Below are 18,240 nucleotides of genomic sequence, written 5' to 3' on the forward strand. Positions count from 1 at the left end.
ATGTCGTGCAGCCTGGGTGAGGAGGAACTCACAGGTTTGAGTTTCACTGTTAGCTCCTCTGAAATGCACCACAGAGACGTCGTGTTGACGCAGAGACGACCAAATCCAAAAACATAAGGAGAGAAAAAATGATGTGCTGAAACATCGATTTACTGGAGTTAAAACTTTTAACTGTCCTGTTTTTGTTGTTTCTAAATAATAATTTAACTAAATAATTTCTGCTTGTTTTAGTGTTGATAAGTCTCGTGCTTCTTACTCAGGGTTACCGTCATTCTCGCTCTCAGGCTGACCAAGAACCTCCGTCTGAATAAGGGGAAGCTTCATCAGTGTATCTCATCAAAGAAAAGCCTTTCAGGTGATGTCAAAGAAACAACAAACACAATAAACCTCAAAAAATGTGGTTCTCATGTTTGCTGTGTTCAGACCTGTCTGTAAGGCGAATGAAGACACTCGACAATGAACGTAACCTGATTCTGATTTGATTAAATGTTAAGAGCATGAAGTTCTGAGCATGATGCTGCTTTAAGTGTTATGATTAATAATGAACGAGCAGCTGCAGATGAGATTCATGAGGACGTCTTCACAGTTTTTCAGCTCTCAGTCATGAAGAGGTGTGGACTGATCCTGCTGCTGCTCTCAGGTCTGTGAACTCATCTCAGTCGCCTCATTTACAGTTTGAATAAAACTTTTGATGTCAGAAAATCAAAGAAAGCACAAAGTGAACTGCTCCATAGGGATTATTTTAAAGGTGTCTGTAAACGAGCTTCAAGCAGTCACAGGAACACTCGTACAATCTCCAAAGACCTTTGTCATGTCAACTAAACTTCTAAAGGTTTCTTTGGGTCCAGTTAGAAGTTTGATTGACAGTTTAATGGTCGGTAGTTTGTAAGAGTTTGTATAAAGTGAAGTAAAAGAGTAAAGAAAGAAAGGAGGGAAGAGTCAGTGCATGAACGTGGCTGTTTGTGTGCACTGCTGAGAAAAACACGTCTTGATTTTATTTTCTGTGTAGAAATCTGACTGAAAACCTGAAACGCTGCAAACCCGTCAGCTCGCTGAAAAAGATCCTGACTGCTTTTACCACGTCCGTGTGCACGTTAGAGCAGGGCGATATGGCCAAAAATATTTATCACGATATAGATTAGAAAATTTGCGATAGAACTGACGATATAATTGATGCGAGACAAAATACAACTCCACAACTTTGCTAGCGCACAAAAACCCATCCATTTATTTTCACTTAAACAAGCAGCTGTTTTATGTACATTAAAGCTTTATAAAAATGTAACAGTGCAAATGCAAATTCTTTGCTGAAAGTTTAACCAAAAGGCATTTCCAGTAGAAATGGGCTGACATATCCTGAGCATAACCATGTATAATATCCACCGAAGTTAAAAAGAGGAGCTTTGCAACATTAAACTGCAGTGTGCCAAATAAAAAAGTCAAATATGTATTTTTCAGACCATAAGGTGCACGGGATTATAAGACACATTAAGCGAAACAAAGCAGTCAGATAAATCAAACTTTATTCAACTCATTCTTCTTGCTTCCTCCACTTCTGTACCATCGATTCATTAATGCTGTTTTCTATCACAGCTGCTCTATTCCCATGTTGTTGCAGTATATTAATGACTAACCTCGTATTGTGGATGGATTATCTCAGTTGTTCTCCTGACGAGTTTGGTCCGTTTATAGCATCCTGCTATGCGACTGCATTTGTCTCTAACCATGAGGAACCTTCACGTTAACTTTTATCGAGTGGAAAAGTGTTAGCGTTCATCCTCCAGCTTCAGTGTTTATGCTATGCTAACATAGCTGTGTTGCTAGCGATCACGTAGCACATCATTATATACCAGCTAGCCCAACTTCAGTAACTTTACAAACATCACAGCTGTTTAGTTTCCTGTCTTCATTTATGTTGGAAGTGATAGCAGAGCAGTAAGTTTGAATTTTTTCAGAAATCTCTCAGTCAGAACAAGCGAAACTAGCGAGCTAACTTCCTGCTAGCTTCTAACTCCGTTAAATGTAATAAATTCTGTTTTCATGGATGCTTGGATGTTAAACTTCATAGTTACACCTGGTAAAGCAGCAATGCTGATCGTTTTATTAAAGATGAAAGAATTTACACAGTTTTTAACTCTCAGTGACGCTGCAGTGTTTGTTTGACTTCGGGACCTGAATGATCTGACGGACAAACACCAAACCAGTTCCACATCACTGAAGTTGCACCATTTTTACAAACCTATTCTGGTTCATCCATTTCACTCAACGATCCGCTTTCCCCCTTCTCATTCTCCGTTGCCGCCATGCTCTTTTGGCCATGTGCGTATGAAAACAAAGGCACTACACATGTGTGTTTTACCCATATTCTATCACGATATTTCATTTTCTTATCGTTGCCTAACATTGTACCGGTATTACCGTGAACGGTATAATATGGCCCAGCCCTAGTGCACGTGTTGTTCAGCTTTGAGAGCCACTAACACGTCGTTTTCCTTCATTGTGCACACTGAAGAGGAAAAATCGTCCAAATACATGTGCAATAAGGCCAGAGTGAAAAACAAACTTAGCACTGTTAAAGCAGCTTTTTAAGCTGATGTGAGAGTTTCGCCCTGGAGCAGGAAACCAGTGTGTAGGTGTCCACAGGCACCGTAAAACAGCTTTTAACCAGTACACGAGTTACACATCCTTTGAAGGACACATATATTAACATATATTCACGTCTTTAAAGATGTCAACAAAAAGTTTGCGTTGTGGTAGCATGTAAAGAATTTATTCTCCTGATGACTAAAATAGTCGAGCTGAGGTGAGTCTGTGACCGCGCTGACTGACTCGTGTCCTCTCAGGTTACGTGATGGTCTGCCATCTTCAGTCTGATCAGTTAGTCAGACAGCTCCACCTGGTTGACCTGCAGAAGTCCTGGAACGATGCTCAGCAATACTGCAGAGATGAGTACATTGACCTCGCCATCGTTAACAGCTCAGCTCTCATCCAGGAAGCCCAGAAAAGGGCGGGGAGCACCGAGGCGTGGATTGGACTCTCCAAGAGCGGCTGGAAATGGTCTCGCCTCGGTCCAGTTCAGTCATCATGGTTTAACATGTGGTCACCGGGACAGCCAGGGACTGATGAGTGTGTTACAATATCTAGTGATGGATCATGGTCCACAAGACCGTGCTCAGCTACTTATGACTTTGTCTGCTATGACGGTGAGTGTTTCAGACTTTGGTACCAGGGTTTGACAAACTGAACATTTTAGCTGCAGGTTTGAATCCGTCTGATCTTTTGTTTCAGCTGCGACTAACAAACACATCCTGGTGAAGAACTCAATGACCTGGTCTGATGCTCAGTCTTACTGCAGACAGACGTACACAGACCTGAGCACCATCACCAACACGCAGGACAACAGCCAGGTCGCTTCTATGTTGTCAGATACTGCTGGTGCCTGGATTGGACTGTACAGAAAATACTGGACGTGGTCAAACTCGAGCACAGCCTCCAACCTGCCGTGGGGGCCCGGGCAGCCTGATGACAGCGTAAACTGTGCCACAATAGTCGGATCAACAGGCTCCTTCAACAGTCATAACTGTGATGACCAACGCCCCTTCCTCTGCTCCAGAGGTGAGTCTGTCCTCTGTGTTTCTGCACAGTCTGGTCCTCCTGGGCTCATCCGGACACTCTTGGCACAGCACTGCCGATGCTTTGGGTGGCGCTGTCATTTAGTGTTTGCTCTGTCTGCGGTAGAGTATCACTTCCTGTTCCTGTTTCAACACAGGAACAGGAAGTAGTAGTTGAGTAGCTTATCTGCGTAGCAATTTAATTAAAAACCTTTAGATAACTTCTGTTTTCATAGTATAATCTTCACGTGCACCATGGCTACTTCACCTGTCCCTCCTGCACTTTCTTGCTCATTGTGTCAGATGTTTAGTTACTCCTTTAGCAGTAATGATATCTGTAACAAATGTAGCATATTTGCAGCTCTGGAGGCCAGGATTACTGAATTGGAGACTCGGCTTCGCACCCTTCATTCACCCATAGCTAGCCAGGCCCCTGTAGCTGGTGCAGCCGAAGATAGCGTAGGCCCCGCTAGCTGTTCCCCGGCAGACCCCAAGCAGCTGGGGAAAGAGGGCGGCTGGGTGACGGTGAGGAGGAAGCATAGTCCTAAACAGAAGCCCCAGGTACACCACCAACCCGTTCATGTGTCTAACCGTTTTTCCCCACTCGGCGACACACCCGCCGGGGGTCAAACTCTGGTAATTGGTGATTCTGTTCTCAGACATGTGAAGCTAGAGACACCGGCAGGGGCCAGAGCAGGCGACATTGAAGGAAATTTAAAACTGCTGGCTAAGGGTAAACGTAAATTCAGTAAAATCATAATTCACGTCGGCAGTAATGACACCCGGTTACGCCAATCAGAGGTCACTAAAATCAATATTGAATCGGTGTGCAACTTTGCCAAAACAATGTGGGACTCTGTAGTTTTCTCTGGTCCCCTCCCCAATCAGACCAGGAGTGACATGTTTAGCCGCATGTTCTCCTTAAATTGCTGGCTGTCTGAGTGGTGTCCCAGAAACGATGTGGGCTTCATAGATAATTGGCAAACCTTCTGGAGGAAACCTGGTCTTGTTAGGAGAGACGGCATCCATCCCACTTTGGATGGAGCAGCTCTCATTTCTAGAAATATGGACAAATTTATTAAACCCCCCAAAATATGACTATCCAGAGTTGGGACCAGGAAGCAGAGTTGCAGTCTTACACGCCTCTCTGCAGCTTCTCTCCTCCTGCTACCCCCCCAAAAACCCATCTCCATAGAGACTGTGTCAGCTCCCAAACAGACAAAAAACAAACTAAAACCAGAAACAAACAACTTAAACATAAACAATTACAAAGAAAGAACAATACAGTATCCACATCTGAACCAAAGAGTAAAACAGTGAAATGTGGATTATTAAATATTAGGTCTCTCTCCTCCAAGTCTCTGTTAGTACATGACTTAATAATTGATCAACAAATCGATTTACTCTGCCTTACAGAAACCTGGTTGCAGCAGGATGATTATGTTAGTTTAAATGAATCAACACCCCCGAGTCATTCTAACTACCAGAAATCTCGAAGCACAGGCCGAGGGGGTGGTGTGCTGGGCTGGTTCTAGACAGGCATATATGAGGGGGCAGACAGAAATGTAAAGGGGGCACATGGTGGCAGCTGAGGCGAATGTGGGGTGCTCTGAATAACTGTTTTTGTCATGTAATTGGATTGCACTTTGTCAAACCTCTACCCTAAAACCTGACCAACTTGGGTGTCCCCCCTGAAGGCTCAGCTTCTGCAGGTCTAGATCTTAGTGTCACTGAGGCACACAAACCCCCTGACCACGTTAAGGTGGCAATCACTCAGGAGGAAAACTGAAAAACAAAATAAAAAATAATAAAATAAAATATTGCTCATCAGATTCTACCAACTAAAAACATGACATTTACCTTAATTAGATGCCCTATGTTAAATACATTTGAATCCAACCATAGTACTTCTCACTATTGCCAATATTAACAAAACTAAAAAGGGTAGGCCAAGTTATGAAAAAAGGGCACTTCTCCAACTCTTGAAAAATAGAAATAAAAAATACATTAAAATATCCATCCAGTTCTTTAAAACCAACAACATAAAATCTATCTTAATTTGATTGCCTAAGTAAAGTATCAAATCAATTTTATTTATATAGCACTTTTACATTATACATGCTTCCCTTAGGCAGCATCATTAGAAGACATAGCATACATTTACACTGCTATGCAGATGACACCCAGCTCTATCTGTGCATGAAGCCAGATAACACACACCAATGAGTTACACTGCAGGAATGCCTTAAAGACATAAAGACCTGGATGGCCGCTAACTTTCTGCTTCTTAATTCAGATCAAACTGAGGTTATTGTACTCGGCCCTGAAAAGCTTAGAAATATGGTATCTAAGCAGATTCTTACTCTGGATGGCATTACCTTGGCCTCCAGTAACACTGTGAGGAACCTTGGAGTCATTTTTGACCAGGACATGTCCTTCAATGCACATATTAAACAAATATGTAAGACTGCGTTCTTCCATTTGCGCCCCTCCCTGAGCTCTGAGTTCTGCTGGAGGTTTCTTCCTGTTAAAAGGGAAAAAGTTTTTCCTTCTGACTGTCGCCAAAGTGCTTATTCATAGGGGGTCATTTGATTGCTTGGTTTTTTCTCTATATGTATTACTATAGGGTCTACCGCACAGTATAAAGCGCCTTGAGGCGACTGTTGTTGTGATTTAGTGATGTATAAATAAAATTGAATTGAATTGAATGGCCCTTTTCTTTCTCTGCAGATGTCAAACCTTCAGCCTCGAGGTCAGTGAAGGTTCAGCTGAGGGCGGGATCTGCAGACCTGAACGACCCCACAGTGCAAGAATCCATCCTGCAGCAGGTCAGAGGTCACACGGGCCCCGATACAAGGAACAGACCGCTATAACTACTGTGAAATGATAGAGAGCAGTGAGTCTGTGCAGGTTCAGGGACACGTGACAGCACACAGCTGCAGAGATACGGGGCTCGTTTAATGCAATCCCATCCATTTGTATTATTTAACCTTTTTAACTGGTAACTTGAAGAAGTCACTTAATTTCAGATTACTGTGAGGAGACGACGTGAACCAATGACAGGCAATGAGGCCTAATTCCAGACTTCAGTTTCATCCCCAGCCAGTTCATTTAGTTCATTTCCCCCAGAAACAGCACCAACAACGTTTTCTGCTCACTACAGAAACAACGGCTGATTAATGAGGAGCTTCTGTTAATGTGTGAAAACTGTGTTTCAGGTGAGGGAGAAGCTGGTGGAGCAAGGAGTCACTGAGGAGGTGAAGCTGAGGTGGAGGACGCAGCCTGATGGGAAGGTTTTCCACAGAGAGGAGGAGACAGCCGCTTACAGTGAGAAGGAAGACTGTGGCGGTTTAGTCTGAACGTTATTGGCTGATGTTCCTCAGATGATCTGCTGTGTAATTCAACTTATTTCCATCTCTGTACTCTGACTGCTGGACTGTAACAGCGTAGCTTTGCATGACTGACAGTTGGAAATCATCCTTCTTTATCCTAAGCTCAGATCAGACCCCACACACACACGCACACACGCACACACACACACGCACGCACACACACACACGCGCGCACACACACACACACACACACACACGCGCACACGCACATTAGAGGAACAAAAGCCAAAAACAACAGGAAACAGATTAAAGCTCATCTATAAAATGAGTTGTCAGCAGTCGCTGCCCTGACATGGACGTGGCTGATGTGTTTACAGATGCATGTCTTTATTTTTCCTTTTCATGATGATCATGTGTTTTGAATAATTGTATTGTTTGTTATTTTCTCTTTTACCGTGGGAGGGGCTTTCGTGAGAATGAGATAAAGTAAATGATGGGCTGAGGAAAGCTGTTCCAAAGTTGGGAGCTGTGACTCTGGGTCGGTTTAGTCTGCCCACCAGGAAGTGACTGATCAGCTGATTTTTAATGGCTGATGTTCACAGGTTGATTTGACTCTTTTTTATCTTTAGAAAAATGCTCGTTTTGTTGGACAATAACATTTTTGTTATTCAGAGATGCTAACAGTAGAAAAGGTCTGAGTGGTAATGATCGAGTTTTCCTTCAGGACTTCATCGTTCTTCCTGAAAATGTGTGACTGACCATTTAAAAGTCCAGCCCTTCACCTCCACAGTAACACTCTAAGGAGTTTAAGACCATGGCGCCATCTGCTGGCCAAACCTTCACATTGCACCACGAGAATAGAATAGAATTCAACTTTATTGTCATTGCACACGTCACAAGTACAAGGCAATGAAACGCAGTTTGCATCCATCCAGAAAGTGCTTTAGCCACAATATAGATGTATTACAGAAATGGGTCTGTTACAATGTTCATGGTATGAAGGTATGTCATGAATAAGCTCTAAGTATGTGCAGGCTGTAGTGAGTATACAGGCTATGAACAGGATATCAATATGAACTATGCAAGTTATAAACAGCTGGTTATAACTTGCATGTGGTTTATAGAAGATGGTTGATCTTCTATAAACCGTTTATAGAATTATAATTATTGTATTGTACAGTATGATTGTCTACACGGCGTTTACAGTAGCGCAGTTTAGATCAGTGAGATATGTGGCTAATTTCTACAGAGGCTGTATAAAGTGCTAGTGGTTGTGTGTGTGTGTGTATGTTCAGTCCATGAGTTGATGTGGGTCATGGACATTAGCTTGGAAACGATGTTTGATGATCTCCACATTTTCTTTAACTTTAAACTTCCTCAAAGACAATCTAACCTCAGTCCAGAATAATCCACTTACTTCTCTTTTTGTATTGCCGTGTGTGTGTTAACACTCTTCCTGTCTTGTTATTTTAGAGCTTCTTTCTTATTGGAAACTCCCTGCGTCTACACAAGTTTGACCATCTCATGTCAAACATGAACACTTTTACACTTTATTGAATGTAACAACAACCAAACTGCAGTCTGAAACCATCTTTGTAATAATAAAGAAGCCTCTCATGTCTGTCCTGTGTTTCCTGACCCCGATGCAGAAGTCTGCCTGATCCCAAACCAGAAAAACTATTTCTCCTGCTTTAACAGGCGAATTAAAGAGAAAAGATGACTGAACACGAGCCGAGACTCAGAACGTGTCAACCAGCTTTTATGTGTTTTTACTCAGAGGGTCCAAACTGCTTCAGCTCAGTCCAGAGATCCTCTGAAAACCCACTTCATGCGATTGTCCAGCCTCCTTCACCCAGTTCATGTGAGCTGCTTGTGCATGGTGGGTGTAGCTGAAGCAGACGAGCACTTAAAGGGTCTGCTGTCGGCTCCACCTGTATTTTTGCATTCTCAGTCAGTTTAACCTGAGCTCAAATCTGCATCAGCGTTTGGTCCAAAGTAGAAGCTGAATGCAACACTGCCTCCCAGAGGCCAAATGCACCAACTACAGCTTCATTCAGGCGGATTTACAGCTTGTAATGGATTTCCTTCCATCCATTTTATTTTGCAGGAACTGCTGTATACTGTGTGCAGAAAAACAGTAGACATAAAACTAACTGTACAAATGATATCAGCTTGAAAATGAATAACGCCAACGCAGTGTGGGAAAGCCCCACTCTTAGGGCATACTTCCACACACTGTCTCAATACTTTTAAATCACTACTCAAAACCCATCTGTTTAGAATTGCATACACCTGATCTGTCTTAGGCCGTTTTTACCTGCTCAGTTTTTATATTTACTTTTATGACTGTTTATGTCTAAATTTTATCTACCATGTTTGCTATATATACATTTTTCTTATGTTTTTTATGGTGTTGTTTACGTGCTACTGTGAGGTGACCTTGAGGGTCTGAAAGGCGCCTATAAATAAAAAGTATTATCATTATTATTATTATCATTATTATTATTATTATTATTATCATTATTATTATTATTATTATTATCAATACAAATCAGACAAAAACAGATGCAGCAGGATCACAAACAGACACATGTTGGCTACATGTTGATGCTAAATGACTAAAATCACACGTGCAACACTTTCTACATATTTGACAACAGAAGAAGAACACAAACAAAGTTGGAATGTATTTTTAATTATTTTAAATTTTTATTTTATGCCAAATTAGATATTTTGCATAATCAAGCACCAAATCACAAAGTCTCCTCCCTGTTTGTACTGTAAGGTCAAAACCCTACAGTACTACAGAGAACCCCAACAATCAAACGATCCCCCTCTGAGCAAGCACGAGGCGACTGTGGGGCAGAAAAACTCCCTTTTAACAGGAAGAAACTTCCAACGGAACCGGGCTCAGAAGGGACGGCCATCCACTGCGACCGGTTGGGGGGGATGGAAATCAAAAAGGAGACGAGATGGCGTGAACTACAGTTGTTAGAATTTGGATTTGGTGCTAAAATTCTGCTTCAAGATGTTAAAAGAAGCAGGGCGGCGGGGAAAAGCCAGGATGGTCATTTCAATCATCTCTGGCTTTAGTGAACCACCTGAAGGGTTTTCGCAGAGTTTTTCCCAACGCTGAAAAAAACCTGGAAATTTTGGACTTTTTGGGAGGACCGGGGATGACTCCGAGGCGCATTTTTAGATGCTTTGTCAGAACCTCATCAAAAGACGCATCCTTTGCCATCGCAGCCTTTAACACAGTGTCTGGGGAGCCAAACTCCTTGATGAGGCATTTGGTCATTTTCTTGATGAACTTTTTCTTGTCCTTCATCAGACTTGTGACGGACTCTGTGCTGCTGAGTTCAGGCTGCATCAGATCTCTCAGACGCTTGAGGATCGCGTCAGGTTCTTTTGTAGTACATGCTGCCCTGGCAAAAAAGTGCTGAGTTTCAGGTTTGGATTTTCTGATGACTCTCATCATGAGGAGAACGGCGAGGTCACTGGAAATTTTCTCAGCATCAGAAGATGACGCTGATACAGACCTCATCTCTGACATGTCAGAGGAATCCTTGGGTGAGCCTGAAACACTGGCAGAGCGTTTTTGTGGGGAAATGCTCCCAGACTTTGGTGTCTGATCAGTCACCTGATCAGGTGTCTGATACCTGAGCAAAAGTCAAAAGTGGCCTTGCTCTACAAGCCTTCAGTACATAAAACAATATAATAGGAAAATAAGGATACTAAGGATATTGATTTCATGACACCATCTGTCCTTATGGACTAACGTCTCTGAGGAACGTTTCCAGCATCTTACTGAATCTCAGGACTAAGAGAGCTCTGAATGCAAAAAGGGTCCAAGCCAATACTAGCAGGGCATCGCTAATCAAGGGTCCAGTCAATATATCTGCTCTGTGACAGCAGGTAATAAAGTAATGGAGCAATATTCAGCCTGCAGCTTCCTGTGGTTAGCTGTTTACTGACAAATATGGGTCACCAACAGGAAGCGTCAGCCACATGTAGGTTATAACCTTCTCTCTGAGTGGGCACTTTGCATGTGACGACAGCTGAAACGGTACACAGTGCAGACTTAATCACAACACTGCGACTCAACCACTTTGTTATGGAATCTGATTTAGAGCAGAGATTAGAAGCAGGAAATGCCTGCTGAGGTCGGTGTAAACCAGTGGAGGCAGGTTTACACCGACATTAACAGGTGTTAAGTGTTAAAGTTGACTTTAACATGAGTGCAGAGAGAAAATGTGATGTTCCAGCACTCCTTAGAAAGAGAGCGTGTGTGATTCAGTGAGTGATGGTGTTGAACGGGACTCTCAGTTACAGGTCAGTGGTTGATTTTGTCATCATACCATCAGATCTGCAGTTTCTTGGACACACGGGTGAAGAGAGAGAAGCTCAGCTGATCAGCACTTGGTGGTGACTTGAATCAGGTGCTTGGTACCCGACAGACCTGGCGTTTCTAAACATATATGTCCCGGGAGGGTCTTGCAGAGGCCTCTTCCACATGGTGGAAGCATGAGCTGCAGCCTCAACATGGACCAGTGTGGCCCAGGCAGCGGCTGAGAGGAAAATTCAGTAGGAGTTTGGACAGGACATGAAGCAAGACTTTTAGCTGGCCCTGAAATGATTCTAGCAAACTGTAACTTGATTTGAGAGGAGGTAGTGGCCACTCCCACTGCCACGCCTTCCACAGAGAACATCGAATCGAATCCGGGGAAGAGGAGAAGGACTCACCCATCACTGCAGGTGAGGTCATTGTAGTAGTTGTGACAGTGACGGAGCAAATCTCCACGGGGTGAGATGAAATGAGCTGTGGTTGGAGCGTCGCTGGTCTTTGTCTTAGAGACAGGAGGAGCTCTGTCATTTGTCTCTATCACTGGCATCCTGGTCGCTTAACTGACGTCTTCTAGGGATGTCCTACAGGGAGGAGGCTCCAGGGCAGAGCCAGGACACGCTGGAGAGATCTGGCTCTTTGCTTGGCTGATCACCCTGCTCTCCCTGCTGCTTAGACTGCAGATGGATGGAAAATTTCACTTCTTCATGCGAGTTGGAATATGGCCAGATTTCCTAACGCTTTGCAGCAGGTGCAAAGTCAACTTTTAGTGTTAAAAAGCTACAGTTGGGATTTACTAAAGAGGCACAGTGAGAGTTTTGAATCAGAAAGGAGCAGACAGGGCTCATTTTCACCGGACTTACTGAGGAGTTACAGAACACACAAGGTTGTGGGGAGAACCTTTAAATTAAGTTTTATTATTTTGATGGTGGCAGGAGTGTTCATTTATTTTGAAAGAACAAGGAGAACAGAGCAAATGTGAAGAAAAACAGTTTGTGATGATTACGATAAAAAGAGACAGCAGCAGGTATATTACAGGTGATAGTGGCGTTGGCCTCATTCTTCTTCGTTGGTCCTCAGTGACGTCTGGAGGCTGCAACAGAAGAAGAAGACAGCAGCAGACAGGTCGGTGCTGATAAACAGGCTCAAACTCCAAATCATGACAAGTGATGCAAACAGAGAAAACTTTGTGATGATTCAGATAAAAAGAGACTCGGTGTTCAGAGGAAGCATGACGGTCTGACAGAGAAAGCCATCTGTGACCGTTGCTGAGGCTTTTTCTCATCCTCAGCACCGACAGTGTTTGTGTAATTACTCTCACTGCCAGAAGGGGGAGACACAGCTCCAGCCTGCAGGGAGAAACACTGCAGCTCTGGATTTCCAACAAAGGAGTTTATAAATCAGAGTTTTAGTTAAATAAGTTAGCAAACAAATGTAAAAGAAGAAGCACTGCACTGAGTGTTTTATACCTGCGCAATACTGTGACTCACCTGAGCTGCCAGACATCTTCAGCTCTCTGCTGCTGACCTGCTAACAAGATTTCCTGAGCAGAAACAAGAAGAACAGTTTAATTTTCAATAAAAAATAAAAAATATTGTTGAAATGTTTGAAAGTATATTTTACAAGTGTGTTCGGCCATGATTTATCAGTGAAAAGTCCATTTTATTTTCCACTTTATTTTTATAGCATCAGATCACAGCAACAGTCAGCTCAAGACACTTTGAGGGTTAAAACTCTACAACATTAGGAAGTAGGAATGGGTGCAAGAGAACAACGAAGGAAGTAATAACTGAAGTTTGTTCTGAAAGATTGACCTGAGAGGGAGAGTCAAAACAAACACTGAGCGGTTCTTGTAGAGAACCACTTCTACTGTTCCTTAGAATTGTTAGTCTGCTTGTCCATCTATCACCGGTTAACAGTACGTTTAGTCACTGTGCTATCCTAGCCTGGAGGGTTGCGATCTCAGGGATAATAGTAGATCAGCATGGGGTTTTGAGGCTCGTTTTATTTATTTATTTTTTCCCCTTTTTTTTTTCCTCTCCCCCTCTTTCTTTTGGGGGGGTTCCAGAGGTTGGGACATATTTTTTCTGCACCTGCATTTTGGTACCTGAATGGCAAGCTCGCAAAGTCATCTGCTCTTCGTTTTATAAGCTGGAATGTTAAAGGTATAAATAATCCGGTTAAACGCACAAGGGTTTTTACTCATTTAAAATCATTGAGATCCGATGTTGTATATCTGCAGGAAACACACCTCCGATCAAGTGAACAAATTAAACGAATTAAACTGTTTCTCTGCTTGTCTGCATTGCCACAAATTGTTCTATTTGGTGATGTATCATAGAACTGTACTATATAGTGTATGTACGTTTCTGTGTTTGCTAGTAACTACCATCAACCTAAGGTCTCAGCTAATTTATCTTTGCAGAGATGTTCATTTGATTGTAACAGCAGTAGGAAAGAGCAGTAACAAGAGTAGGACAGCTAAGCTAATTATGGCTAAACATTTGGAATTTAATGAAAGCAAAAATTGACCTTGCAAAGATGGATAGGTTTATTTAGAAAGTCAGCTATTTACATTTAGTGTTCGTCCCAAGTAGGAGATTTTGAATTGAGTCTAAATTGACCGCAAATTTACTTAACTTGTTAAAATCAACCAGGCTGTTACTGAAGCAGTCGAGGAATTACCTTTGAGGTCTCAGTCATAGGTATTAATGCAAAATCTAACATTACACTAACCTTATATTTTTGTAAAAGGCAAAATGGACTTTTTTCCAGGGTGGGGGAGTGTTTCATGTCTGTAAGTTAAAATTGTTATTTTTGTTGTTTCCTGATTTCTAAGAATTGGGAGAACAATTACATGCTAACAAAATGATGCATTTTGGTTGCCCATGTTTGGTGTTGCTTTGGGCTTAGGGTGATCACTGACGATGACTTACACCTAAAAGAGCTCAAAATCAGAAAACGTTGCTCTAAAACATGTTGACATGGTAAATGAAAATGAACAATAATCAAAATTGATCATGCAAACTGAAAGACTACTTACTATGTTTCTCTTGTTACTTCATTAGCCTCAGTGTTCTCAGATCATTCTTTACATAAAAGCACCCAGTTGTCTTGCAAAGAATGTGTAGGATTAGTGCAATCACACACATTCGAAGATACTGGTAGTTATTGTTTCAAATGCCTATTTCATGACAACCAGGCTAAATTCATCTAAGGGAGTATGAAAGAGATTATCTGGATGCTGAAATGATTGTTAAAATACATTAGGCCAATAATAGTAGACCTGTGCTACATTTGTCCAGCTAGGCAACACATATTTCTGCATAAGAGATACATGAGACACCCTTTAAATAAGCAAATTTCATGTTTAAAACATGGAAATGCAGCCAAAATGGACCATACAATGGCCTCAGTGAACACATCAGCACATAAGTAGAGATGAGGAAACTCAATCACATTAGACATTAATATGACTATGAGTAAATTATATATATTATATATTCTGTTACATGGTTTAAAGAATACAATGTGATAATCACACATGAGAACGCTGTTTCCAGTTATACAAATTTATTTTATTTCACTATTAAAGAAACCAATTATGTGAATAAAAGCTCACCACAAGAACATCTCCCAACCCAGTCTTACAAAGTTGCAGTTACAATAAAAAACTGTTGGTGAGCTAAAAAACAATCCTGGTGCTGATGCTTGTCATTGAACGTTTTGGACAGAGCTCTTGATTGAAATGCCTACCGTTGTGTGTAGGCATTTCGGTCCAGATGTTATGGAGTTCAGTTCAGCTAAGATGTATTTCTAAAGCACCGGATCGCAAAAATAGCCGCTTCTCGGCTGTTTATATTGTAAGGTAAAGACCATACAATATAAGAGAGAAAACCCCCCAACAATCAGATGATCCCCTGTGAGCAAACCCTTGATGACAGTGTCTGTGAAGGTTATCAGTCATCAAGGCCATAGTAGTCTAAGGAGCTTGGAAAGAAAAGCGCCTGGACTTCTTTAAGTTAAAGAAGTCCAGGCGCTTTTCTCCAAGCTCCTTAGACTTGGTGACGGTGGGAAAGAAAAACTCCCTTTTAACAGGAAGAAACTTTCGGCAGAACCAGGCTCAGTGAGGGGCGGCCATCTGCCTCGACCGGTTGGGGGGGGGGCACAGCTGTTATAACCCCTGACGCAGCATAGCTTCTAATTCTGAAAGATACGTAGATACCTTAAACCTGCACTCTATGCAGGACACCAAGCGATGACACGACTTGCAGTACTATAGGAGTCTATGCAGAAACAGTTTTCTCTCTTGAATCTCTGTAATTTTTTTGCTACTGAGTGTCTGGGTGCAGTCACTCATTTTGGGCCAATTAAATCAAATGAACTTCCATTGTCTAAGTTATAGCCCTATTGAACCTGCGTTAACCAGCTTTAATAGGGAGGGCCAAAGTCGTAGTTGTGCTAAATTTCCTCGAATTCTCCTCGGAGATTTTCGAGTAGCTTCCTTTGTTCTTGAAAGTTCTTTTCCATTTGTCTCATCGCTTCCCGTCCATTCCACATCTTTTTGGTAAGGTCACTAACCTTATTTTCTAAGGCCTTATTTTGTTGTTTGAGTATGTCAACTTGGACATCGTAGTTGTTTATCAGATTGTTATGTTCTTCCTGTGAATCATACAGATTTTTCTTTACCTCTTCAAGCTCTCTTTTCATTTCCTCAAATTCATGGCACAACAACTCCTTTTCTCTGTTGGTCACGTTAACATCATGTTGGGAGTCTTTCTCAGTGGCTTTGAAGATCCGTGATTCTCCTTTCGCACCCTCATCGTGTGGTTTCAGTTCTTTTTGAGAATCACCACTCCTTTTGGAAAGCTCCTGGAGGTCCTGTTCAAGAAGTTCGTTATGCCGCCTCAATATGTCAATTTCATGTGCAAAGCATTGGAGTTCCAGGGTCTGTCTGAGCTGTTCACTGTCCGTTGTTTTGTTTTCCTCATTCATGATCCTTTTTCTTTCTTCACTCTCTTGTAACTCTTTAAAGGCTGTGTTTGCCTGATGGAGCTCAGTTTTAACAGCCTGTATTTCCTGTTGCATGTCATCTTTTTCCTTTTCAAAGTCCCTTTTCAGCTCACACATGCGTTTTACCGTCACATCATTTTCCTCTCTTAAAGACTGGTTGTCCTTTTCCATGTCTCCCACTTTTATAACCAAGCCTGTCTTGCTGCTTTGCAACTCTCTGATTTCTGCCTCCATTTCCTGCATCACCTCTTTCTGTTGCTGGATCTCTTTGGTTTTGGAGCTGTTTAAATCCTTTAGAATTTGGTTCCAATATTCCAGCTCTTGAATTTTGAAGTGAATTGTTTCATTCTCTAGTTGCAGGTCTCTTTTCCTCTTGTTTTTAGAGAACCCACTTCGTTTGAAGAGAACTTCAATGTTTTTTTGGAGAATCTTGTTCTCATTTATGAGCTCTCTTTTTTGCTCCTTAAGGTCGGCGTTCTCGACTTTAAGGTCACGTATGGTAGAGTTTTGTTGTTTGAGAGTTTTATTCTCATTTTTCAGCTCTTTGATTTGCTGTTTAAGTTTTTCGTTCTCGGCTCTCATGTTGCATGCAACAGGATTTGACAGACTCATATTTCAAATTGAAGTTGATGCTAAATCTCTGTACCAACTAAAAGATTTTTTAAAAATACCGTCAACTGTGTCAGAAACGCAAGTTTCCAGTAGTTTCCTGCCTAGTGAATTCTTCCACTCTCTTTGAAAGACTGCCAAGAGTGAGAACCTCTCCCCTATTTATAGGTTTTCGTGTGCTGATGTCATAAAGAAGACCAGAGATCAAAGGGATTCTGGTGAAACGTCACTGTGTCTGGTCTGGGCAGTTCTGAATTGAATAATAACAAAATGACGGGGGGCGTGTCTGGTAGCCATGTGAAGACGTGTTGTACAGGGCTCCTCAATGCAGGGCCGGCCCGTGGCATAGGCCGTATAGGCAAATGCTAAGGGCGCCGTCCATCAGGGGGCGCCACGCCAGTGCCATAAATGTTGAAAAAAAAAAAAAAGTTGGTACTATTATTTCTAAATACAAAAAATAATCCCACGTTAATTAAAATGCAAAGTAAAGCTTAGTTAATAGAAACATTATTTGTTACAACATTACGCCCCCCCTCCCCGTACAATGCGCCCCCTCCCTTCCCGTATCATGGTTCCTTTTGGACACAAGATGTCAAAACGGCCAAAACTGTCAGGTGGCCAGGGAAGAAAAAAGAGAGAAGAAGAGGAGGAGAAACGAGAAAAAGACAGAGGTAGGTAACGTTAGCCTACATGAAATTATTTGAATGTGATAGTAACCTAAATTTTTAGCATTAAGCTAATGTTACATGATTCGCTAATTGCTAATCAATAAATAGCTAGTTAACTGTTTTAACGTCAGTTAATATTGTGGAGGGGGCTAAATTGTTATGGAAAATAATAATGTAACGTTAGGTAATTACAGTACTCCCACCTTTCCCACCATTCCTCATTTGTATTCATCTTTTAAGCAGGTGTTTTTTGTTTACATTGTTATTGCCTTCTGGTTAGCTAACGTTTACCCTGCAGGTAATAGTCACTTTTCCACCCCTGTATATATTATAGTTGTAAGCCTAGTTGTTAAAGCGCACATCATTAATGCTAATTAAGCAATATCACATGAGAGGGAATGCTGTTTTTTAATATGAGCACTGCTGTGATTCGGTCAAAGATAATCATAACATAACATTCTCATATGATATTATACTGTTACTTTGCATTCTGCTATTCAGCATTTCACTGTAATGATGACAATAAATTGAATCTAATCTAATTTGCATATCAGTTAACATCATACATATATCTCTTTGGTTTTTCATTTATATTATATCATTTCATTTTATTCCTGGAATCATATGTTTTTATTATTAGACTTTAATACTCAGTGGTGTCACAT

The 18,240-nt window shown here is 41.7% G+C and overlaps 1 protein-coding gene across 1 annotated transcript; it reads left to right on the forward strand.

Annotated features, from left to right (window-relative positions):
- Positions 1-603: 603 nt before the first annotated feature.
- LOC146623563 (putative C-type lectin domain family 20 member A) lies at positions 604-6,970 on the forward strand. Its single transcript, XM_085365994.1, has 5 exons — positions 604-640; positions 2,844-3,203; positions 3,289-3,615; positions 6,342-6,439; positions 6,830-6,970. The coding sequence occupies exons 1-5, from the start codon at positions 604-606 to the stop codon at positions 6,968-6,970; spliced, it is 963 nt and encodes a 320-aa protein (XP_085222120.1).
- Positions 6,971-18,240: the final 11,270 nt, after the last annotated feature.

This window comes from Diplotaxodon limnothrissa, linkage group LG11 (genome assembly GCF_057381915.1).
Source record: "Diplotaxodon limnothrissa isolate DT_005_m linkage group LG11, D_limnothrissa_male_GT1.1, whole genome shotgun sequence".
Lineage (NCBI taxonomy): Eukaryota > Metazoa > Chordata > Actinopteri > Cichliformes > Cichlidae > Diplotaxodon > Diplotaxodon limnothrissa.